General features: G+C 39.7%; 1 protein-coding gene across 10 annotated transcripts in view; it reads right to left on the bottom strand.

Annotated features, from left to right (window-relative positions):
• CACNA2D3 (calcium voltage-gated channel auxiliary subunit alpha2delta 3) overlaps nt 1-26,496 on the bottom strand; it is a 551,700-nt gene that overhangs the window by 456,239 nt on the left and 68,965 nt on the right. For 6 of the 10 annotated variants that reach the window (XR_012589415.1, XR_012589414.1, XM_074603365.1 and 3 more), the window contains exons 1-2: nt 1,549-3,047; nt 850-931 (exon numbers count right to left, since the gene is read on the bottom strand). Coding sequence is in view for 4 of the 10 variants with exons in the window: in XM_074603365.1 (XP_074459466.1) it covers nt 850-931; nt 1,549-1,667 (201 nt within the window). In the remaining 6 variants the exon portion in view is untranslated. Of the gene's footprint in view, nt 1-849; nt 932-1,548; nt 3,048-26,496 lie in introns of those variants that run through there. The other 4 variants (XM_074603368.1, XM_074603371.1, XM_074603370.1 and 1 more) reach the window with 1 other exon arrangement.

The following is a 26,496-nucleotide window of genomic DNA, read 5'->3' as shown; positions in this document are numbered from 1 at the left end:
TGAGGATAACATTAAATGCTGCAAAATCGCAGTCTTAAAGTCTTTAACATATTCCTCTTAGTCTCTCATTGTATTTTTTTCAGTAACTACTGTAAAATAAATTGTCTAGAATACAGAACTTTACTATAGGTTGCATATTTAGAGTAGACACAGTCTTTGGTATATACCTAATACTCAAATCCGCTTTCTCATTACCCTCTGCCCTAATTATGTAGACTTACGCCAATTTCTCAAGTTTTTGCAATACTTCACTAGCTTATTACCCAGCTGTGCAGCTGAGCAGGAAGATAACCACATTCATTCCTCTTATCTATAATGATGTAATACATCCCAGCACTGGGTTGAGATGATTGGGGGAATAATGGGATTGTAAAAACTGCAGAGATGACAAACAACAGTGCAGCCGCCTTCTCCCGATACAGTGAATTGCGTACATACAGCACAGGGTGAAAATACTACAATATGCACTAATTCTGCTCCTTGAATGAAGTTAACATCTTTCATAAGCAGCAGCTGTTTCTACACTGAAACATCATCATCACAATGCAACAACCAGATTAAATACCCGCAATCTAGGCTGAAGCCTAGACTTCAAGAAATAAAAGTGTTTGGAGTTTACTTTCTAATGGTAACAAAAAAATTAATCCAAAAAGAAAAATATCAGTTTAATCAAGGACTCTCCACATAGTGCAGTGCAATGCAAAGAGTCATCAGGGACTAGTATGCAATACAAAAACAGATCTTGGACCAAAGCATGTACAGCACTGCTTTCCTATTCATTTAAAAAATTAAATCTACCTCCATTTTCTCTGTTAAAACCTTCCTTGTTACAACTGAAGAGATCCTTACCTTCTGCAGGAGCTGGGAACCTGAGTACTTGGCTGCAATAGATTTGATCTCCCCACCAAACGCTGAGGCCCAGAGCTTTACGCTGTGAAGAAAAAAAATGAGACAGGAAGAAATGTAATACACATGTCATAGCAAGCAACACAGACTGTAACAGCTTCAGCTGCACTCAGAAGGATCCTAGCAATTTTGCACTGAAGAGCTCACTAAGGAACCTAAGCACAGCAAAAGATTTGCAAAGCTGTTCAAGTAGAAGCACAGACTAGATGCTGTGCTAAGGTAAGGCCTCTGATATCAAACTACCAAACCCGCACTGTTTAAATTTAAAGAATCGACTTGTACAGAAACATGCTTTGGCATAATACAACATATATCCATTTAAAGGAAAGAAGCAGATAAAATGGCAGAACAGTTCCAAATGATAAATTCTCACATGAGAAGTTAATATAACAGCATCAACTTCAGCAAATACAAACACTTAAGTTAAGACTCTGCGTCCACAATACTCCACCGACACATGGTCCTACAATGAAATTAAAGTAGTGCTAAGCGCGTTAGAGACTATCACTTTAAACACAGCTGACAGAGAAGCAACGGTGCCTTGAACAGTCAAATATCCGCAATATAAAGAGATAAGAACTTGAGCAGTCAAGTTCTCATGCTTGAACATGGTCCTGAGAGCAATAGCATGAAAGCACTTACACAGACAAGGGGATCTGCTGCTCCGATCCAACCACATCCACTAAGGCTGTGTTAAAAGCTGTCCAGAAGATAAAGAAAAAACCCCAAAAAGCCCGAAAAAGATTCAGATTCTCTGGCATTGTGCCTCTCTGTGCCTGGAAAGATTTGGGGAAATTCAAGTAAAGCTGAATTCAGCAGCAGTGGGGTTTTGCTTCTAAAGCCTCTTTCCCCACCCTTACCCCCTCCACTAGAACAACACTGGAAGAAATCACAGCTCCATCCTCATCCCTCCAAAGAATGAGACCCTTCTCTGCGTAATGGAAGGAGAGGACCAGAAGCGAAGCTCTAATGACTTGAAAACTATTGTGTCCCTGGTAACAGCAAAGCGTTTTCCAGCACTACTGCAGCCACTTGCATGTAGTTCTTTACAACTCCGCAGTCAGCAGTGTGCTGGAGTTACTTCAGTGACCTACTGCTGCTCCAAAGTGCCCTTAGCAGCAAGAAAGCAGACTATTGATTCCAACTGGGGAGGCTGTCTTCTTGCAATTACTGCTCACTTTGCAAATGGAAAGCTGCCGAGAGTTCTCCTTTCCCTCGCCGGTAACCTCCAGCCTTCATCCCAGATCAAGTCAGCCAGTGCATTGGTTCAGCGGAGCGGGAGCAGCAGCCTTTTAACGGGATAGCGCGGAGACAGAGAGGCAGGCACAGGAGGAGCTGGACCAGAGGGAGGGTGCCTCTGGATGGCAAAAAGCAGAGAAAGTCTAGAGGAGCTGAAAGTGTAGTTGAGCCCTTCCAGGAAGGCGAGGAGAGAGCGCTGCACATTGCCGGGGGCTGAGCTAGGGAGGGCTCGGCGGGGCTGGCAGGGGAGGGGGGCGGAGGGGGGCCGTGCACACCCACCGGAGACCCGGCCAATTCAGGCAGGGCACCGCTGCATGACAAGCATCTGTCACACAGCCCGGAGAGGCGACGGACGGACGGAGCTCAGCTCTTCGCGCCGAGGGCGCCCAGCATCCCGGCCGCCGAGCCGCACCGAGCAGGGCGCCGGCAGAGCGAAGGAGGAGAGGAGCGATCCCCGCCGCGGCAGCATCGCTGGTGAGCGGGAGCAGCGGGTTCCCGGAGCCCCGGCTTTAGGGCAGGCTCGCACATTTGGTTGAGGCATATAGAGCACGTCCTTGTGCATAAAAAGGCAGGTTTGCTGCTTCCTCCCACGCCTGAGCGCTGCAGCGAGGCACTATCCGAGAGATCGGGACTAGCAAAGGCTTATGAATGAAAAGAAATGCAGCATAAGTAAATCAATGCGGGCTAACGGACTCCAGCCTATGAATAAATTATTAATTTGTGCTCATAGAAGAATCCTCTTGGTATTGCAAACATAAGATTACAAGCTCCTCCACGGAGAGAGCAACGTGGGGAGCAGGAGGGATTGGTCCAGGTATTTTTGTTGTTGCATTTTAAAATCTACCCTCCCTCCTTTTGCTTTTATTCTTCTCCTTCTGCTTGTTTCTCACCTTCTTTTCCACTAAATGCACAGACTTAAAATAGCAATTGAACTTTAATGTAAATAAGTATGGCGAGACCTGGAGATGATCTGAGCATGGGCTGAGTCATCCTTGCATCATACAATATAGCTCCAGTGCCCGCTCCAAAATCCTGGTTTCTTCCCTCTGTAGTTAGAATTCACACCTCAAAATATTCAGTCTGCCTTTGTATACTGTTCTTATCTTAACAATTTCTGTCTTGAAGCTAGATATGTAGTACCGGTATTTTTTCCACATTAACATTTCTAAGAGCACTGAACAGTTTGCTTTAAATATCAAAACCTCTATTCAACACCTGGCTGACAAAAGCTTTCTGCTTTCTCAGAAGAAACTAGAAGTTTAAAGACAGAAAGACTACCTCAGGGAAACCGTGCAGAACAGCGTAGCCTGGTACGCTGCAACTTTCACCACCCGCTGGCTGTCCCCACCAGGAACAGTAAATAGATCGTATTTCTGTCTGTACTATTACTTTCATATGAAGACAATAATGAGAGTTTTGTTAAAAGGGACACATTTTGTGTATTAATCAACCATTTTGAAAGTCCTATTATCTGTGCTGTTCCTGTGAATTTTCAAAGCAGTGTTTTAAATAGGCTGCCATGTCACCAGGTGTTCAGCCTACCTACAGGCAGAAATGTAAAAATGCACATGGCTGACTAACCGTATACAATGAATTATGTGCCCCCTTGGACATATTCTATAAACAAAAGTATCTTTTCAAAACTAGGAATGAAACAGGAATTGTGGACTGTCTCACTACTTGTGCCGTTTAGCTTTTTTACATGCTAAACAGAGAGATTCATAAGGCTATTTTTGTGGAACCCAAACTTCATTTTTACATTAACAACAATTCTTATCTGCTTCAAGTCAACACAGGACACTGGTGACAAGTAGCAGCTAACTTCATTCTTCAAAGAATTACTGTAAACCCTAGAAACTTTTTGAAAGCACATACAATGTGCCTGTGTTCAATAGGCCTGAGAAATTTAACACGTATTAAAACCATCCCTAATTATTGGCAAGAAAAGATGATAAAAGTCACATGTCAAACCTTGACTTTTTTTAACATTCATTATGCATTCAATACCACATCAGATCTACAACGTGTGCATTTGGCATGTATAACTGGGCACTCACATTTGTTTAATATAGAAATCCTATTTCTACTATCGCTAGTCTCAGGAAAAAAAAATTCACTTGAAAAAGAAATTTCTACTTGACAGTACAAGTATGGACACCTCCTTTTGTGTTAGCAAACACTTGTATGCATTATGCCATAGAGCGCTTTCAGCATCTCTCATTAATGCACAGTGGTTATGTTCATGCAGTTATTTGCTTCCTCTTGATAATTCGGTGAAGGGAAAGCGAGCCTATACTGTAACAGTGCTTTAACACATACAAACCATACATATAAACACCACCACTTTCCATCAAGCTACTGTATCCTGGCCTGACCACTACTGACTATTTCTGCTCTGCAGATCTCGCTGCAGTCAAGACCCCAGTTCAAAACTAATGTTACCATATCCCCCATGCTGCCCTGGTGAGGAGGATGCAGAAACTTTCCCTAAGTGGGTTTGCATTAAGGACCAAAAAAATAAATAGACAAAAAGCAGTGGTAAGATCTGCTGAAAGGTTCAAGTCTTTTATACTGGGGATATAGCAGTGTGCTTCATTATTTGGTGTCCTGGAGCAGCCAGCAGAAAGCTAAGTCTCAAAGAAGCACAGCAGTGAGTTTATATTTTGGACGTAACGTGACATTTCTATCATATCCTCTTATGGACAACTGCCGAATCTGGAAGAATCTGCAACTGCTGGTCCCACTAGAAAAACGCACATGCAGATAACTGACCAGAGAAGGAAAACGTTTATGCACTTAGCAGGTTTACATTCTCAAACCAAAGTGCATCTTAGCAGCAAGTGCAGGTAAGTTATTACATGCCTGTGCTCGCAGCAGCAGAGCTCCCCATACAAGCGTATTAAGTTGGATCGCCTGCCCCCGCATTTTTAAGGGATAAAAATGGCATCTAATCTCCTGCTGTGTCTTTGATGATCAAGTACAATGGCGCATTTTAGTATCTCACAGAAAATGAAAGAAGGTGTTTTCCCCATGAAAGCAGAAATAAAATTTGGACACGCGAGTCATCAAGTGTTGTAACAGAAAGTCACAGGCACTGTCACAGACAGCTGATGAATCCCCAAAGCTTTTGCAGTGGACCATATTCAGGCAAATAACCAAGGGACTGGCGGGAAAACAAACAACAACAACAAAAAAACCAAACCCCCCACAAAAAAACCCAACCAAATCAAAAAACCCCCACCAGGTCAAGGGCAAAGGGTAAGATGAAACATGACACAAAGGCTGAAGTACAGAACACAGACTAAGGGAAAGTCCTGTACATAAATACTTATAGTAACTTTACCTGACAAATTAATCCCATTGTTCTTTCCTTTGTCTACCTCCAGATATATTTACACTTATGAAAGGGTGCAGGAACAGGGTCACATTTCTATCATCAGCGCATACTTTGAGGTCTTCTGATAAGATACATATCAAGCCGTAATAAAAAAAATAAATTAAAAAAAAAAGTCAATCGAGAGGCATAGAGAGAAGAGAACATATGGTGCAAGGGAGAAGAGTAGGAGGAAATGATATAATTAACACAAATGTTTATTGTATTTCTTTTTTCAGCTGCTTATCTACAATGAGTTCTAAACAGAGGAAAAAATGCAGAAGGCTAAAGTGCTAAAAGCCTTGCTGAAGATGCAAGCCACCTCCAAAAAAAAGGAAATACGTCAGTTTATCTATATTCCACATATATTAGAAGATTCAGATACTGCAAAAATAGACAAGTCCTAACTACACTGCATGATGTGGTGTTAATACTTGCTTTGTAGTATATTCCTCAGCAGTTCTAAATACTGAGATTATATAATCCTCAAATGTGTTCTCCACAGTGCCTTTTTTTGGTTCAAAGATTAAAATGCCCCTTCCCCTCCCTTTTCCCTTGTTTGAAATACTTCTCTTAAAAAGTGATCCCTTAAATAAAGGTAGTGGGAAGGCAAAAAAGGGGCAGAAGTGAAGGGATATAGCCACCTCATGCAATAAACAATTTAATATAATATTCTGTATTGAAAATCCTTCCAGCCTTCAACAATTGTATGCAACTTTTCCCTTACTTCTCTGCAAGTATTATATTTCACATACACTTACACATAGAAAATGAAAACAGGAGAAGTAGAGGGATAACAAAAACCTTCTCAGCTTCACAAAGCACTTTGAGATTGTCAGATGAAAGGCAAAATCTAACATTCACGATTTATTATTTGGCAACAACCCAACGGTGGAAGGATTCATCAAGTAGTGTTTGCATGCTGTGAGAACACAGGCTTACTCGTTTCAAGTGAGCTGTACAGCTAAGAAAGAGCAAGAGACTGCGCATTAGACCTATTCTGTAGAGACTTAACATATGTACAGGTATTCTTCGAATTTTATGAAGGTCCCATGTGTATAAATCTAAGTGTTTCATTGGTACGGGAATGCCTAGTTATTGACCAATTCCAACCCACTTACAGAGACTGAGGTCAAGTAACATTACTCACTGGATTAAATGAACACAATTTCACATAATGGGCATGAGCTAGTGACTTGTAGAAATAAAAATACCGCAAAAAATTCTAAGCCGTGCCTGTATTTTGTAGGCAACTTGGCAATATTATCATCTTGTTTGTGTATACTGTTCAGGTCAAATCAAACGCTAATATTTCAGTTCATGAGAATATTAAGGGTATATGCAACCTACGTTTACATATACTGAAAAATCAGGCACATGAAAATAAATACAATCTCTAAAGATAGAAAGAAAAAAACACCCTAATATACACTCACAATTAATATGTTGTAAGTACAGCATTTTAGGTTACTGTCACGTTATCTATAGCACACTTCAACACCAAATAAACCTCACAGTTTGCCATAAACCCCCCAAGGAATGCATGGTTAATTTAGCTTCTACAAAGCCTATGTTCAGCTGGCTTTAGCATCTCCACAAGGAGTTAAAATGTAAAAGAGCAAAGCATTATCACATCCCAGCCTATGAGAGCTCACACTGCATGGTAAGCTGGAGTGCTTTAAGCTAATGATGTTTATAGCTAACCAAATCCAATTTCAGCAGTCCACTGTAGCTCGAGTCTGTTAGTGCCATTTTACATAAGCTTCATTTATTTTGAATTTTCAACTATTAAGACAAAGTCCACATTTGGCTTCTTTCGAGTGCCATGCTAGGAAATGAACTCTTTTCTAAGGAAATAAATTACCTTTTTACTCCCAAGGCTAGTGCTAGGTTGTAAATGTTAATGCTTTCAATGCATTCAAAATACTTGAAAACGGAAAACAGAACTTAAAAATGAGAAACTGTAACTGACAGCTCTAACATAACGGACAGAATACTGTAGAAACAACCAAACTTAGCATTCTTCCTCTGATGATACAAATGAAGAGTACAGGTCACAACGTATTTAAGTGCTAACCCATTGCTGCCTACACACTAAAATGAAACCTCTAGTCGTATCTATAATGGCCTGTGAATGCTCCCCCAAACCTTGCGAATTCCTCAGAGCCACTTTAAGGTTATCCTTGTCAAAGCCCAAAATACGCATTTCAAAGGTTATGGAAAGCATTACTTTTGCTTCAGATCTTGGCAGGATTAGTGACGCACTGGGTACCCAAAATGATGTATTTGAGGGGGGAGAAAGAGGGGAAGTAGTACTGAGCAGACTCTCTCGGAGGAGAGGTCCTTTTGCATCACTAGACGAAGCGTCATCTATTGACCCACTGTTATCAGTGAGGTTAAATTTCCGACCATGCAGCTGAAAGCAATCTGCAAACTTTAGACTAATAACTATTTTCAAAATACTGTCCTTATTGCAAAGTTGAAAATATAACATAGCTTTTGATCCAAGAAACAGTGCTATGTCAAGTAATTATGTAAAGCTATTAGGTACTTCAGAGGCCTATAATTCTGTCGCTCTCCAATTAATTCCTGCATCACAAGTATGAATTTTGAGGTAGAAATGTGACTTTTCTGAATTCTTGAGTATCAGGTCAAGAAACTGGTAGTTTAGGCAGCATAGTGCTGCTTATGAGATGTTACAGAAAATGAATTTTGTGTAATTCTATGGCAGCAGTTGCTAACCTGTGATCTATTTCTGCTCTATCACTTTGGTGAGCCTGATTTATTTATCATGAACATTGACTGACGCTGAAAATCAAAGTTACCTCAAAAGGCTATTGGAATTGGCATATATTAAAAAGTAAACACATTATGGTAATGAATTCCAGTATCTTGTTATATTAAAAAAATAATACATCAACATAAGAAAGAGTCCTGAAGAGGGAGGATATCAGACTGTCTTAAATATCTGATCACAATTGCAGAGTAAGACCACCAGGAATTATCAAAAGGCAAACAGGTTTCAGTAAGACTAAGATAATATTAGGAAGTACTAAATGCATTTCTTAGCTTTTCAGAGTTTAAAATTGATTTTTTTAACTTCAAAAAGAGCATAGGCAATTCATTAATTGTCTTAAGGCCACAATAGCAACCTGATAAAACCTAGTTAAGACTTGCTGCTGTATGCAAATCAAGTTTTGCCTCTTCAGCGGTTACTGTTACTTTGGGTAAGAACCAAATTTAAGATTGCATTTTTTGCCACCAATGCAAGTGGCTACTTGTTCTAGTGAACATTGTTTCATCTGTTTGCAGGCAGCAAGGTTTCAACTAATCTATTATCAGGGCATTCCTACGATACCCTAAATCAGTGGAAAAAAAGTGGATTTGGGCATAATGAGTAACTCCAGCATCACATAGAATAATACCCTACCACAGAAAAAAAATTCAAGATAGTCTCTTACTCCAGGGTTTCAAATTCTGACTTGTGTACAGTTCTATTTTAATAACATAGCTTGACATTACATACCATGCAAAGCTCAGGCTTCACCTGCTGAAGAACAGCAGATTTACTAGGTTGTTGTGGTTTTTTAAAATACATTAAAGCATGATTATGCTTAAAAGATGCAAAGTAAAAGCAAAATTTATACCCAAAAATATACTAATAACTGTCAGGTAAAATATTTACCAGAGCATGCATTTCTATTTTACAGGCTGTTAATCCATCATAATGTCACTATCATCGCAAAAGACACACTCGTACTGCTACGCTCATTACTTTTTAATGTATCACTCCATTTTAAACACTAAGACTAACAAGTTCAGGCCGTAATATAGCCACCCTTCCTATGACTGACAAAAAGTAAACCCCATCCACAAATGCCACTATGATTCTACTTATAAGCAACCAATATTAGATAGACTGTAAAAAATACAGGAAAAGCAGCAAAATTCTGAGGCAAACTTGTTATTACTTGGTGTTATGCCACTCCAATGCTTTGGTTTACTTTTTTTGTTTGGTTGGTTTTGTGTGTCTTAAAAACACTTTTGCTTAATCTCCAATTTGTTAATAAAATGGGGACTAATACACTAAATTTAGATAATGGATTCAATGATATTTGATCAAAGGCCAGTGACACCACCCCTTAACACAAATGCAATGTTTTGTTAATAAATAACATACACCATTTATCAAGAACCTCTTAAATAAGCATAACAAAAGGTTTGTAAGGTTCGTGCAGTTCAGCCCTCTATCTCTCAAACATTACTAGAAATAACTGTCCCCATTTTAATGGATGATGAACTTCTTAACTTTCCCCAAACTGGTATTTTTGGAATTAGCAACGGGCTGCTGGAAAAAATCCCCAGGACATCTTGTCAACGTTTCACAGGAAAGCTTAAGAAATATATCAGACCCCAAGTGCTTCTCAGCGTTACACAACCTGATACATAATTTGGTACTTGAAAACCAAGGCTCCCTATTTTTCCTCCAATACATTTATTGCCCCACCATCTTTTTCTTCCTGCAAACCCATTGCTATGTGTCTCTACCTTCAGTTCTCACCTTCATCTATCGCAGGTCCCACTTTTCCAGGCAACAGAACGGTACTGCCCATTTTCTCACAAAAGCGTATAAGATTCCCTAAACAGTTTTCTGACTTCTCTGATCCCTAAATTCAATACTTCCATACTCCTTTCTAAACGTAGTAAAGGCTGTTTCATTCTACATACCCTTCCAACTCATGCAGTCTGCTGCCCATAGACTTACTGCTCGAGAAGAGAAAGTCATCTAAATCACAGCCTATGCTCAATTCTATCTAAAATTACCATAAATCCAAACTGCAGAAGCTGCTCAGCCTCCAGAACAGGAGGTGTCAGCAATGCACGAAAAAGCCTTCTTTATAAGGTACCCTGTGCTCATCTGACACTTGCCTAGTAATCGAGTGGTAAAGCTGCAAGCTCATAGGAGTACCTATTACCATCCATCACCAAACGAGACCACTGACCCACTCATCAGTGCGCTGCTAATTCGCTTTGGTTTTATTTCTCACCAGGGAATCTCCACCCGAGGTGTCACCTACTTACACTGTTTAAAACGCTCCTCCCAAGCAGCTGTTCTAGGAAACTCCTTACTTTGTTTCAAGCTTTAAGAACTAAAGTGAGATCTTTTTAGCTGCCAAAGGAAAGCAATACTGTGAGCTTTTTGTTGTTAAGGAAAAGAATTAATAGTTATCACTGCAAGACTTCAATAGAACTTCTTATTAACAGGTTTGTGGTAGTAATCAGAGAGAGAAGATAGCTGCATTTCTGGAGATGCTTCGTATCTACCTATTTTCACTGAACGTGTTAACCAATACACATACTTCAGTGCATTTTTATTGCAGATACCTTTGTAATCACAGCAATGGATTTGATTGGTTATCACTTCCTAGATTCAGAACAAGAAAACCTATGAGGAGATTAAAGCAGCACAAGACATCCACATTCTATACAAGTTTATATAATGGTTGAATATGAGAAATCGTTGGTAAGTCAGCATTCTTGCTGGTGTGTTTTATCAGGATGCTGCACCATGCCCTACAAAGCTGGTGCCATTCCCTCACTTCCAGATAATGAGTCTCCAAGCTACTCAGTCCCGATGCAAACATTGCATTCCTAAGTCAGCTTCTCCCCATACAAACTGTGCTTCCTACGCATAAGAGAGGGAGTAATATTTGGAATTACTAGTTCTCCTATTCTTGCACCTACCCTGCCAAGAAGTGACTAAAACTAAGTTTTAGGGAAGGATAGAAAAGCATATATATGTGTACATATAGAGAGAGATACATGTCTGTCTATGTATCTGTGTACATACACATAGCACCGAGCGTAAGAGATTGGGGAGAAAAAAGTTACGACTAAATGCCTTTTCTGGACATTTACTTTAGTCCAACAGAAGTTATTCACATCAATAAAACCATAACTGGAAATTCTGGTATTGCATTTGTTATAGAGTTACTGGACCTACTCTGGTTAAGCTATTGCTTAATCAAATCGCACCTAGGCAAAGAAAGACAGCCATGGCACACAGCTGAGAAGCTGCAAATTGCTGAAGAAGTAAGTTCCCCAAAAACCAGGTAAACAAAATGCTTCCAACAATTTCCTGAGACAACATTTAAAGTTATCCTGGATATAATCAGCACATGCCCAGCCTTTAATGAACCGATGCATATAGCCAACACAATTCTTTAGCAAAGCTGAACAGCTCTTTCATACTACCCTGGGTAACATCTGATACCGCAGTTCCGTTGCCAGGGAAAAGCAGCACTCCCCAACGGCAGGCACTTCGAGCAGCACTTCTCAGAGCAGCAGTTACTGCTTCAGGAAACAGGCAAGACCAGGGAGCTGCAAGAGTTGAAGATGACACAAGTCATCTTTCTGGGCATCTTGCCTTTAATGTACTACCGAGAGAACTGGCAGTTTACGTTTTTAAGAATTGTAGATGAAGTGACTAAGGATATATTTGGAAAAACTAGTGTCCTAATTGACCTTATTTACCACAATTGGCACGGTATGCACCACCCAGCATACCGCCACCCCCATCCGGAGACTGAAATACAGTAGCGCACACACACTCTTCAAGAATACAAATTGCCAACGGGGAAAAGTAATAATCTCAAGGCTTGCATCATTTCACAGCCGAGTTGTTTGAAGACAGGCTAGCCATTACATAAAGCAGCTGTGTTATCTGGCTTTTCCGTTCATTCATTTATAGACTCGAGCCGTTTTTCTAAGTCAGTTGAAACTATTCTCCTCATTACAGGTTTTTGTTCAATATGCAAGGAACTTAGCTATAGCAAAAAAAACCACAGAGGCTTCCGTTCTGTATATGTCAATATTTTAGAGACTTTGTTAAACTGGAAGCTTGGTCGGGTCTTCCAGATACGTTACGGTATTGGCTGGAATTCACCACGACACAACAGAAAGATCTGCCTTCGCAAGCTTGTGCAACCTTCCATTTCACAGAGCTGACTAACAGTATGTCATTGTGCCCCTTGGTGTTATCGAACCATGTAAGGAGCAAAGACGCTATCCTTTATTTGCAAAACAGAATAATCCAACAGTAATGAAAAAGCAAGTTTTCACACATTTAGTTTTCAGTGCCCAGAAACAAGCGGCGTGCTACATTATTCCAAGTAGAAAAGCTTCACAAAAACACTGCAATCTAAGGAATGAGTGTTGCCAGGTGTTTCTTCATTTGGCTGAGGCTTTTTTTGCATGCCAGCACGCAAAACTTGGGCAGAAAGCTGCCATTAAATATGAGAAGAAATTTAAAACCATATTGTCAGACACACACACAAAAAATCATTATCTCAGGTTAACCAGGATATCTTTTTAGTTCTTTAATATTTCATTCTTCACGATCCTTCACCAACAGAAGACCTGCTTACATTTTTCGAACTGGAATGCAGTGCTATTACTATTTTGAAATATTTGTTGATATCTCTGTACCAGTACTAACATACACAGATAGGGAAAGAAATACTTGAAATAAACCCTATAAAGTTCAGGATTTAGGAGGAAGCTTCCTATGTTTTAGGCATCGTTCTGGTATTACCACAAACAACTGTGCCTTTTCACTTTAATTTGTGCTCTTCTCCATCACATCTTCTTAACCCTCCGTTCTCTTTCCCTTTGTTTAGGGCATTACGCGTCTCTTTTTTAAATCCCGCTCCGTTCACCTTCCATGATCTAGATGCTTAAAAAAAAACAAATAAAGAAAAAGAACAATACAGTCTATCACACCAAGTAGCCCTTTGGTTGGTCTTGTGGCCTGCCATCACTGCTGAATCAGCATTTCTAAATATTTAAAAGCATCATCTCCTTTCAGTGTCTAAGAATTTTTCTACTGAACCACTGAGCTTCTTGGAAAAAAACTGGGAAGTCCGCGATGAAAGGACCCTTCCCCCGTCTCCCCCCAGCAGTAGGTGGTTATATGTTTGAAAAGTCAGGATTGTTCTCTCCAAGTCAGTCCAATTTACAATAAAACGTTCTAATTTGCACGCTTAGAAGCCCTGCTCCTAATGGACACTGTTAGATTGTTTTAAAAAACCGTATTCTATGTAGGAGAAAAATATTCTGCAAAATCCATTACTACTCCATAAAAGTCTCATACAGAGGTATTTACATAATGAACTGCAATTACTCACATTATATTTATCTAGTGAAGAATGAACCTATTGTGTGCAGTGAAACATATCTGTTCTGCACTAATACGCGCACACAGTAAGTTACCTAGTGAAATAACACATCAGTCACAGGTTAACTCTAAGCCCGCATCTGTATAGTGCCATTTCCAGTTCATTAAAGAACAACAGCTGCAGAATCTGCAGTTGTGCCAGACTGTCAAGGCTCAGCAAGAGGTTAGGAAGAGATGTGCAGTGAGCTTGCCAGTTGTTTGTTGTGGGCAGAGAAACTCTTTCTGTTGAAAGTGCCGTGACAATGACCATTGCAGGCTGTAAAGATAATGCAAGCACTGTAAATACACCTCCACTGGAGCAGAGCCCTCGGCTCCCGGCTAACAGGCATTATGATCTATAAATAGCACCACAGTGATAGTTGGAGTAGCAATCCACCAATTGCTGAATCCAAACCCTGCCAGCAGAAGTTATTTTCTTCGCTGACACCACAAGCCTGCATACGTAATTTAAAATTTAATGATAACTTGACAGTGAAAGAGCCTGCTCTTCTTAGTTCGAAGTTCACAGGTTAAGGCTGGGTGAGCCTTTTGTTAGCATGTGTGCAACATTCAAAAACGCACATAAAATCTGTTGGCAAGCTGGACCTTGATTTCTGGATCGGGAGGAATTTGATCAATTTTTGCATGCATCTGAACATTGTCAGAATTAGGTATGCACACTTTTACTCTACTTTGGACTTCTAATAGTACATTCATAAATAAAGAATCATTCACTAGGGAGTACATGCAGATCAGAGCGGTTCCCTCTGTACTTCATCTTTAAGCGTTTCTCCTCAAAAGAAAATATTGGGAGACTATGAAATCCCTTCATTTTACTTGTCAGAATGAGACTGCACTTAAGTGCTCCAATAAAACAATAATCAAGCCACCATTAGCCTGAAAAGCAACAACCAGATACATTTAGAGTTTTTGTAGCATTTTTTAATTCTATTCTTTAGTATTAACAAACTCCATCATTTAGCACTAATTTTCCTCTACAATGGTGTTTTAAAATGACACGATCTTTGCATGGTACCTCCATGTGTGCAGCAGGTCTCCACACATATAAAGACTCTCACACCTTGTTAAAAGAAAAAGTAAGGAAAGAAACTCTCACTTTAACAACTACATGCAACTGCTGTTACAGCATTTCACAGCACTAAGGCACGGCTGCCGAGAGGCGCGCTCTGGGACAGAGGAGGGGAGGAGAGGCAGGTACAGAAGTTAGGCACATGTTGTAGGCCAAAGCAAAGTGGAGTTCAAGCAGCTGTAACCAGGGATCTTTAAACTCAGAAAGTTATGCTGTTAGTTCTATGCACACGTCTCAGCCAAAAGCAAAACTGAAACAAAAAATATTGCTACAGCAACCCACCTTTCCCCTTTTCAGTGGTCTTTAGTTTCCCTTTCCACGCTCACCACCACAGCTGGGCAGAGTCAGTGGCTTGGCTCTCCTTGGCACGCCACGTGCTGAGCAGGTCCTTTCCCCCAACAATCAGTTTCTCAGATACCTGCTCATCAGCAAGGGCAGGAACTCCACTTACAGCTATGCTTTACCCATCTCATTTCTCTATGGCTCTGTATCTTCAGCTACCCCAATTAGAGAATTTAAGAGATTGATTAAAATATATTGAAATTACCTTCACAGCATCCATTTGAGATTCATAGGAATGTCAGTTTACGGTACCACAGAGCCCATAATCTACTGAACTACAATACAAGATTTCAAATTAGTGACATATTTCCTTCCCCCAGCAGTCCTAAATTTTCAGCGCGAGAGTTTATCTTCACGATGAATTTCTGCATTCTGTAAGTATTGACCAGCAGCAGACATTAAAACAGCAGAGAAGCGGTCAAGCAGAAAAAAGGATGACAGTTGGGAACTGGCAAGCAAAAGCCATTCTAATTTTACCTATGGCTTCAAAAAAATTAAAACGCAGCAGAATCACCTTCTCAAATCAGGATCTGCAGACACAACAGAAACAGCTTCAAGGTGCTTAAAGGAAATCAAACCGGTCAGTCTGCTCTTCCTTTCCTCAGCCACTGCTCTTTCAGGGATTGGATTAATTTACAGATAAGCAATTATCTACTGAAATAAAAATTAATTTTCATCCAAATGCCTTCAGTTTAAAAAAAAAAAAAACGTTTTCCTCAAAAAACAAAGGTAAATTGCAATTCTATGTAAGAAGAAAAAAAAAATCAAGCTCATATTGCATTTTTTGTCAATCTTTTTCACTTTCAGAAGTACTCAAAAAATACTCTGAAGTTCAACATCCCTGTTAAATAAACTCATCTTCCCACATAGGAGGGCCAACACAGCGAGAGACTATTGCATTTGACAAACGGGTTTGTACTGTGCGGGTCAGCAGAGCCCCTGACTCAGTTTTGTACTTTAAACCACAAGATGAGTATTTCTGAGATAAAGCATAAGGAAAGTCAGGAGTCTATTTTTCTCTTACTGAAGGTTAGTGAAAAACCTAACACAGAGCAAGAACAATGAAGGACAATAGAAAAGAAGAACAGAACTTTGTCACAGTTGTGGGAAATAGGAGCCTGGACGCTAAACCAACAAATGCATTGCCATGCAAGACCCAAGGACAGTGCCTGAGCACAGAGAAAGAGATAACTGCCCCAACAGCCACACGAGGAACAGAGACAGCAGTTCTTCCCTTATGAGTAAAGGGGAATTTGGTTACTTTTGCAACTAAGTCAGACTAAAAACACAGTGAAAAAGAAATAAAGTTAATTTGAATAAGGTATATAAACATAAAACTTCTGAAGTATTTTGACAACAGCTATTTGAATCAGATGAGATAAAAATATGGGTCCTATGAGAGGAAGAGCGAAGTACACGGTTAAGAATGACCAATGAAACGCTTAGTCATAAACTGTAATTAAATACTTAAAAAACCCACCAAAACCTAGAAGCAGATCCTGTTTCAACTACCATGTCCTTAACCGTAAAGGTGAAGGATATTATTCTGGCTGAGACAAGCAAGTATGAAAGACAAACAGAATCCTCACCCCACAGGGGGGCAGGTCTGTCAAGCACAAGGAGATGCTACCAGAGGAGTAAATTAAGGGTACTAATAGCTCTGCTTCCCCCCCCCGCACCCCCCAAAATGGCACTAGCTCTCTTTTAGTAGTTCAAGCTCACACCTGACCTGTTCTAGTCAACCTTTGCTCTCCCTCCCAAGCTCCGCCTTTAGTGGAAGCTAATGTGAAAGGCACGCTTTCAGTAACAGAACTTTCAGAGTTCCCCTCAGTCTACGCAGCCTGGTTCAGACCCACTCAATTACTGTTTATCAATGGCTTGATACAATGTAATTCTAGGACTTGATTATTTTAGTTGTTTACATCACATTTAAAACTCAAAACGTAAGGTTCAAAAAACCCCAATCCACTGCGAAATACATCCTAAAAACAGGAGAGAAAAAAAAGGTGCAACTGAATCACGTCTTACAGCACTATTGGCAGGCATGCCTGCCATCAATCGGTAAAGTTAAGACTACTCCCAGTAAAAAAAATAATAATAATAATAAACAAAACAAAACCACAACCAATTTTTTTATTAACCCTGTGAACCTGATCACTGAGGACATGATGTACATGAGCCCTCTGCAACAGAGAAAGAAAGCGCAATGTTGGGTCACAAAAATGAAACTGCGTTTAACTGCACTATGTCCCACATAAGTCCAAGAATTCACATACAATTTTTCACGCTCGCAGACACACAAAGTAAGTTTTTATGAGACAGTCAGATACAATAAACAATTCCTTACAGTTTTATAAAATCTGTAAGTCTGCTGCTTAACAATGCATGGAACTAGTACACAACAGCGGGAACAAGGACTAAGTTGATTTTTGTTGGGTTCTTTTGTTTGTTTTTAACAACTAGAATTATACTTTAAGAATTGGACTACAGCTAAAATGAAGCTACTGCACACTGGAATAACAGCTGGAACTAATTCATTACTACGGGTCTCAAATAACACTACGACAGAGCATATACGAAGTTATTCATTTAATGGATACAGGATTGCATATAAAAACTTTGCATAAAACGAAACTGCAGGCAGATATGTACTCTCAGCATCAGCAGGTGGCATTAGCAGAGCATATTTAACGTATTTCTTCTTAGCTGAAGCCTTAGGCTACATTGAAAAAAACTTGGCAACTTTGCATTAATTCACTTGTAAAGTGGCAAACAGTGATACTAGTAATAGTTATACGCCCGCAGGAGCCACTAAGGAACAGGCTGGTAAACCTTCAGATTGAGAAAAGCCTATTACCTATTAGTGGGAAATACACAGTACTTCCTAGTTCTGGCAGCCGAGTCCCTTCAGGAAAGAATTATTCTAGAATGAGACTATAGAAAATACAGAATAACCTACCAGTTAAATGTTAAATACTCCTCCTAGCATCATGGTTCACGTAACAGTGCCAATCAATACAGAAATATTTAGGGTAAATGTGTTATTGCTTAAGCAGGAGTTCACAGTATCAATAAAACGGAAATCTTAGCTAAAACTTGCAAGGCTTTGAAGCCACCAGCTCAAAAGATCTTTACTTCAGAAAAACTTGCCATTGCAAGATACCAATCCAACCAAAACAGCACACTAAAAAAGTTATCGAATTCTTTTCACCAATTTCTGCTTTTGTTTTGTGCCCCGTCACTATACTTGCTCTGTAATGATTACTAAGATACTACTACAGCAGTACTTGCCTAGAAAGACAACTTGTTCTTTCCTCACTTTACCTGTGATTTATTTCAAATTCTTTCCAGACTGAAGACTCAGAAAGAAAATGCATACTTTGAAGTAGACACTTTCACACCTATTCTAGGAATGGATTAGAAAAAGGAAGTGCTATACAACGTATATGCAAAAGTAGGACAATCCTGTTAAACAAGGAAACAGTGCCATCACATCTGTGTACACTCGTCCTCAAGAAAGCGCCCATCCTACTGCACAGTACCTCTGGTAAGGCATCGAGAGAAACAGCAGCACCCAGTCCCTCGGGAAGTCACCACAGCCCAGTCCCTGACCACCACCACCCACCAGGGAAAAAGAGGTGAGGCGAGACAAGTACTTTTGCAAAAAACTTATCTATTATCATTTGCATGCTCCTCCCCATTTCAATCTGTTTCAGATCTTTTTTGTTTACTACAGCTACAAAAAAACCCTCCCACAAAACACCACACACAGCACACACCGAGTTCCTTACAGAATTTTAAGCTAACAAGCTGTTAGTTTCACATGCCATACTAGGCAAATTCCTCCTAAAATACAAAACACTTACAAAACCCATTATATACTTTTAACATCCTGTAAAGATTGTCTCATTCACTTCAAATTTGGACATTCTTGCAAGCAGTTGCAATCGCAATCATGAGCCATTACGCTTAAACAAAGACCTTTACAAGTCAGCTAGATGTAAGCCTAGCTTCTTCATCACATTCTTCCTACATAATGAGGAAGCCAAAAGGGGGTGGGAGGGAGTACAAGACTATTTGAAAACAGCTTGGTTTGGTTTTAAGAAGCTACAGCCAGTTTGGGTTTTCAGGGGTTACACAGATACACTTCTACATACAGTGCTCATTCCAGAACTTTTCATTGTGTGAACTCTAATTTAGCTTTATGAAACTATCTAATGACAGAAGTTCTATTAAAACTCCAAAAGCAGAACTATAAACTATGTCCTCCACATTATTAGAAGGTGCTGACCAAAGGATACTCAAAAGAACTTGCATCTACTATATCACATAATCCATTTTTATTTATGAAGCCTGCCTCAACACTCCCCTTGCTCCTTTAGTAACAAAGGAAGAGGAAAGCCTGTGTCTCATAATAGATGAGGTAAGCTTTTGTACAAGGTACATATTTATTAAAAACACACTTTTAACAGGACTGAATGACTTTGCCTTTCTCCAGCTTCCCACATTTTCACAGAACTGAAATACAATTTAATCATTAAACTGTCTCCACAGTGAAGTACTCAAGCAAGACAATGCTTCAAACGCTACACAGAAACCCAGAAAAATTGAAAACGAAACACAACAAGAATCCATGCTACTTTTAATAAAGGATCTTTTACAGCTAAGTAAATATCTTCCTAACAAAGAATTCTAGATTTATCTTTGAGCCTTGATAGCACCGACCTGCAATTGTAATACAATCGTCAGCTCTCCACTTCTGCTAAAGAACTACAGGCTGGCATCTGTCGGCAGTTCAACGTTGAAATAAGTAGCAGCTAAGTAATTTGCCCCATTTTTGCCTACACCTTTTCCACACCACGCAAATAACTCTGCTCTTCCTTTTGAGGAAGGCATCAAGCTTACAGCCATGCAATCGTGCATCCGTTTTGCAAGAGACCTGGGGGAAATAGCAGCCAGGCATACCAGCAGAAGGGTGGTTTGATGGTGATGTGGTAAGAGCAGCACAGCAGCAACCAGCTCACACCATTCCTGCACTCTCATGACAAGTTGCGTTAATTCAAATCCTGTTCGTCTGGAAATACAACTTTGAGAGTTCTCTGTTCTAGAATTGATATCAAAAGGTGAGTGGTTAGTCTATGCTTGCCAGTCAGAAATCCATTCCATATGGCTAGCATTGCTGCTGGGCAAACATGATGCTGTACCTTCAAATTTTGTATTATCATAAAAAAACCTGCTTACCAAGCAGCAAAAATTATGTCTTTTGTGCAGCATAGTTATAATATATGGATGGGAAGAAAAAGTTAGTTGGAGCCATTAAAGTGGCTAAATGAGTTAGAAGGCTGGATTCACAACCAGCCAGATGAAGCACACAATGAGATTTAGCTACAGTGTACATATGTGCACCTGGTGACATAGCCCAAGCAAGAGATTTAAAACAATCAGTCAATCAGACCCTCCCACGACCAAACAAGCTATTCTACCAAACGACAGAGAACACTGAATACTGGGGAGACAGATGGAAATCTTCAGCTTTGGAGAAGAGAAGCCCAGAGAGAGATCTGCAGGGCTAGAACCATCCCTGCCTGCTACAGTCCTCAAGGGCATCTAGGGGTACTCGGTATCCTCCAGCAGCGGCAGTTCAGTGCCATGCTAAACCAGGAACCATCCTTTGAGATTGAGATCTTTCACGCACCTATGAATTTCTGAAGAAAATCGTAGCCTGTCTATACACACCCATAGCAAGGTAGGTCCGGCTGCTCTGGTTCAGGCCGAGTTGCAGTAATCCTGTGGTCTACATCCAACAGTATCTACAAACAGATGGTTAGTGAAGAATGGTGCCATCCTTTCACCAAACATCAGTTACAGCTTTCAACTCTGAATATGGCATATTTCCTTTAGATTTAGACTTTACATACTTAGACTGATCGAATTCTGTAAAATTTGCTCAAAGGAAAACCATTCAAGTGCTGATGACAAGCAGCACTTCTCTCACGTGACTAATAGCTCGCAGTACGATCTTCAGAAGTACTCTCTGGTAATATACTTTTCATATAGTATATAATAAACTTATTAAAAGATCTTATGTTACTTAGTATACACAGAAAAACAAGCTAATTGGACAACTGTCTCACCTGGTCACTTCATACATTGCTCCACAATTTCTATTTTCCCCTCATTGCGCTATTTGAAGACCGAAACCTCTCATGTACCACTTCACACAAGAAACAGACTCTTTGTTGAAAATTTTGCAAAAAAGGGAGAAACATCTATCAGATAATTTTAAGTTATCATAAGATAAAACAATAGATCTGTGAAAAATCACAATCATATATCAACTTCTTTTCTGCTGCCATGAACGTAATTGTAATTAAGAACAGTTTCCTTCCTGAAGGCCCAGTATGTAAAATAATTATACTTCAAAGCATGCAAATTCGTGTAAGTTTTAAACATTTATTTCTTCAGTCCATCAGATTCTTCTGGGAGTAACTGTTTCATTATCCTCGCATGTGGTGCTAACAACAGCACATCGTAACACTTCAAATTTTAAGTACATTCTGAGAGATAAGTTAAGGGATATTTCCATTCTATGCCACATTTAAACAAAAAACATACACATAATTATTCTAGATGCCTACTGCCCCATAAAAATGAGATATAAGAAAAATGTCTATGTAGTAATTCACCTTGCAAAGTAATCTTGAATACATTAATAGCACCCTTTAAATCCTTGAAGGTTGACTAATTTTTACCACTTCCATGGTAATTTTAATGACTTCTTTCTCACTTCCAGAGTTGTTGTTTCACTGTTAAGCTGCCGTTGCCTCCCATCCATTCATAACCTTTAAGAATAAAATTATCAGATGGACTTTATTCCTCATGGGTGAATCATTTATTCTACTAAGACCAAGCAGGCCAGGTGGCAGAACAACATCTGAATGGCTAACAAAAGTGGTGGGACAGAATTTAAACAACTTAAGTGAACGGCGTAGGGCCTTTAAGATGGCAACAGATGTTTAACAGCAGCTCACTTGAAGGCACCAACCCCCAAAGGATGCCCAATTTATCTGTCTAGTTACATCGATGATTATTTTGTTACTCTCTGTGCAAAAGAGCTGGAAACAAAGAATACTTATTCTGGCACAGACATCACCGAGCTCCCAAAGCTTTGAGCCCCCAGTGGTCCAATCAGCAGCAGCTTCAGGATTTTCTCTTAGGTTAGCAAGCTTGCTGCTTCAGCCTAACCCACATGCTTTTTTATTTTATTTTATTTTTTCATTTTTCTGTGGAGCAATGGCCAAGGGTTCTTGGCAGGGAGTTCTGGACAGCATCATCCAGAACATCAATCAACTTCATCCTAAAGGTCAGAGTCACCACATGCCAAGGCCCAGAAATTTTCCATTTCACTGATGAACCTTCTTTCACATCCCAAAAAGGGGTTTCAACCAGAGGAAGCAAAGGGAAGGTGCCTGCCAAACCACCATCTCAAATTAAGTATTCCCCCAGCTATTCCTTACCACTCTGTGTGTTTTTAGGAAAAAAAACCAAACCAACACCGCAGCACCAGAACCTCACAGCAGCCACCTAACCGACTCTTAGTCCTCAGCAAACATAACCAATGTCATCTATGGGAATATCAAGTAGAATAATTGTTTCGAGAAACCCTCAGTAGGAGAAAGGAGAACAGAGTTAACTAAAAAGGTACATCTTCATCAGCTACTGTTTGAAATACCCATTACCTTATATTTAAATTACATTGTGGATGCTTGACACTTCTATCCTCGTTCCAGAATTTCTATTCCAATCTCTGCAAACCAAAATACAGGCAGTGGACATAGTCACTGAACAAGCCCACCTGATCATGCCCTTTCTGGTACTGGACAGGGAGGATTAGATGGTCTATCTGAAGTTCCCAGCAAATTAAGGAAAATTAGATTTAAGTGTGTTTTAACTAAAATTAAAAGAAGTAGGGTATATTCACAGAAAGGTTTATCTACTAATTTTTCTTGAAGAAACAAGAACGGAAATAGCCTCACAGAGGGAAGGCTTCTGGAAAGAGATGACAATGGAACAAAGTAGTCCGAGGCTTTAAGGTCTGTACTCCTATCACGACCAAAGCAAAGACCTCCCCGCTCAAAGAAAGTACACATAGCCTAGACGGGTAACAGAGATGTTGATGGTGGTACCAAAGGTAAAAATAAAAGTAAAATCAGAAATCACTTTTATGAGTGTTTGTATGTAAATAATACCATGAGGAAGAACCTTTGTTACTATTTCAGTGAACAGTAAGTTTCTGGTAATATCCCATTGTTTGAAAGTAAAACATCCTGCAAGTCTTACAAAACAATGACAGCATTTACAGAAAACAAGTTAATAAAACAGATAATCTCTGTAACCACTTCAATTTACCATGAAGGTTCTAGAGGAATCTTCAGAGGGCTTTTAGCTTTTTCAGATCAGATTCTGAATTGTTGTTCAAGCACCTAAAAATAGAGTTAGACATCTGCTAGAATTTTCAAAAGCATCTAGCACTTCAGATGCCTTACTTGGTGAGAATTGACTACAATTGCTTTCCACTCAAAACCAGCAGCCAGCATTTCCCACCCAACAGAGTAATGATTCTTGTTCAATTCATCTTAAGTGCTACATGAAAACAGTGACAGGCTCTAAAGTCAATAACCATTTCCAAAACAATACCAACCACTTTCATTAATATCAGTGCATGTTCAAAGCACATCAGAATAAGACCAACCACAAACTGTACATGCCAGCACCAGCAGGTGTGTATGTCCTGCGCACCCACGTAACCCAGAAAAATGTTTATTCAGCATTATGTCATCGTGTCTTTTAGACAAGTAAGTTAGCGTGTGAGCTGTTTCCAGAGCACGTAGCGACACAACTATTAGCTGACTTTACAGTGAGGCAAATTTGTATGTCGACAGGATCTACCACTGAGAAAGTGCTGAAGATTTGGTTTTTGATTTTATACTCCAATTTTGATTGTAAGTTTTTCCAATTACAGAGTCAGTTTTAGTTAAAAATTAACTGGTTTGTACAAAGAAGTTTCCTATAATCCAAGAAGCGTACCTTTTACAAATTCTATTTTACTTTTTGAATAAATGCTTTATTGTTTGGTAACTGAATCTTTGCAACTGAACCCCCTAGGATCTTTCTTTTGTTTCCTACCACACCATCATATACACTAGAAATGCTCCCCAAATGTGAGAGTTATTCTATGTATTCCCGCTATAGACTCTTTTTTTATCCTGCTGTGTTTTCCAAAACAGCTGCCACCGATCACTATCAGATGCAGGTAGTGAAGCAGAAGAACCGCTGCTCCAGTCAGAGATGACAGTTTCTAGGTCAGCGTTTTCACTGAAGGGAGTAAGTCAAATGAGATCCAAACACCAGGCAGCAGCTGTTTATACATTACACCAACCTGTACAGAAGTAGTGCATCCAACTTAATTATTTATTACAGGCTTACAATAAAGATGACAAGAAAGCAATTGTGACTAGAGTTGACTAAACGTTAAAAATAATTTTGCATCACTGTTTATTTGGACCTTTAAAAGCATTTGCTACTATTCTCTTTTCCCTTCTTTTCTATCCTCTTCACGGAAAACTAAAAGAAGGTTAGAAAAATGAAGTCTCAAAATGGAAAAGGCAGGTCTTGAATGCTCTAGTATTACCTGGAAAATGGAGAGTTGTATTCTGCTACAGAAGATAGCACTGCAAATTTGAAAGGTCAGCTGCAAAGCTTGGCTTCGAAAGCAACTCACAATCACAACATCAGAGAACAGAAATAGCTCTTCCTGGGCCAGAGAACAAGTACAGGATCCTGGGGATGATTGTTTTCAGGCAAAACTGATGACAGAGCCAAGCATTTCTTGATGCAATCCTGCCCATCTTTAGTGAGACAGTATAAAGTCCCATTTCCCTGAAGACAGCAAGAACTAAGCAACAGGAAGGCATTTCCCTGCTCGTTGCCCCTGCTCCTTTCCCAACAGCTACAGGCACTTGCGCACTTTGCACTGACTCCTCTCCCTTCCCACCTGCAGGCTTCTAATGCCACTCGTCAGGAACGGCTTCCTCCACCAACCGATATATATTGCTGTTCTTTCTACACCCCGTCTTCCTCAAAGGTCTCAGTTATTCCCATGCACATCGTAAATGGTAAGAGGATCTAAACCACCAGTCTGAGATGCTTGAGCCCAACCCTTCCCCCGCATTCACAATAAAGCAAAGTTCCAATGTAGAGGCAGATATGGAAATGGTAGCATCTTTCTTTGATGAAATTCACCAACTATAGGTCTGTTAGGCTGATTTTTTTTACCCTCCCCAGTAAGAGCTACACATAAGAAATTCACAGCGTATTTCGGTAAATATGTTTATATTTATCTAATATAATGTTTGTTTACACTGGGCATGAGCATTGAGTAGTTAACAGTCCTCATTCTTTGCAAAGTAATGCTGAATCCGTCACCACTCACCTAGTACGTGTTGGGTAGATTACTACTACTGATTTATGAATAGTCTACTACCAAAAATTTAATATAAAAAAAGGGTAGCCCTACAGTGACTGAAAATTATTGTGTAATACGATTTAGTCTGCGAGAGCCCATAAACGTCTTCAGTGGTACTCGCAGACAGCAGAACATTACTCTGCAAAGCCACACATTTTGCCCCCCCCTTTTCATGTTGACTCATTTGATGGAAGGATCAAAGCATTATGTCATTTTTTTTTCACCCCAACTAAATCAGGCAAGGAATTCTTTGAAGTATTTTTTTTTCCTTTCTAATTCCCCCCCTTCGTTTGAAAGAATCGTTCCAAAAACATCCTGACATTCTGAAGTTTCGTAATGCTAATTCTACAACAGGTGTGGCACATCTCTGAAAGCAATGCTCTGATGGTTTATTTATGGGCTTTACTCTTTCCTTCCACTTAACAAGAGACCTTGAATATGTTTTCATATGTCCAACATATATTTAGAAACTCTAAAGGCAGCATCCATTCATCAAAAACATAAAGACTAAAGACAAGAGTTCAAATAAAAAATCTAAAAAGCCATTTGTGGCTACAGCTTAAGGCTGTCACGGAAAGAAGTATATCAAAATACCCCCATTAATGATTGCCTCGCAAGCACTGCAAAGTTGAAAGCCTGTTACTAAGGTTTTTTTCTTTTCTGACGTAAAAGGTGAATAAGAAGAGATGCAAAATTCAAAATGGTTTAATTTCAGAAGTGTAGAAATATGGCACTTTGTTCAGCAACACAAAAGAAAAGACACCATAATTTTTTCCTGACCCTTGGTAACACAGAGAAAGCAGGAA

This window comes from Larus michahellis, chromosome 10 (assembly GCF_964199755.1).
Source record: "Larus michahellis chromosome 10, bLarMic1.1, whole genome shotgun sequence".
Classification (NCBI taxonomy): domain Eukaryota; kingdom Metazoa; phylum Chordata; class Aves; order Charadriiformes; family Laridae; genus Larus; species Larus michahellis.
The sequence above is the reverse complement of the archived record's forward strand: the minus strand, read 5'-3'. Positions and strand labels throughout refer to the sequence as shown.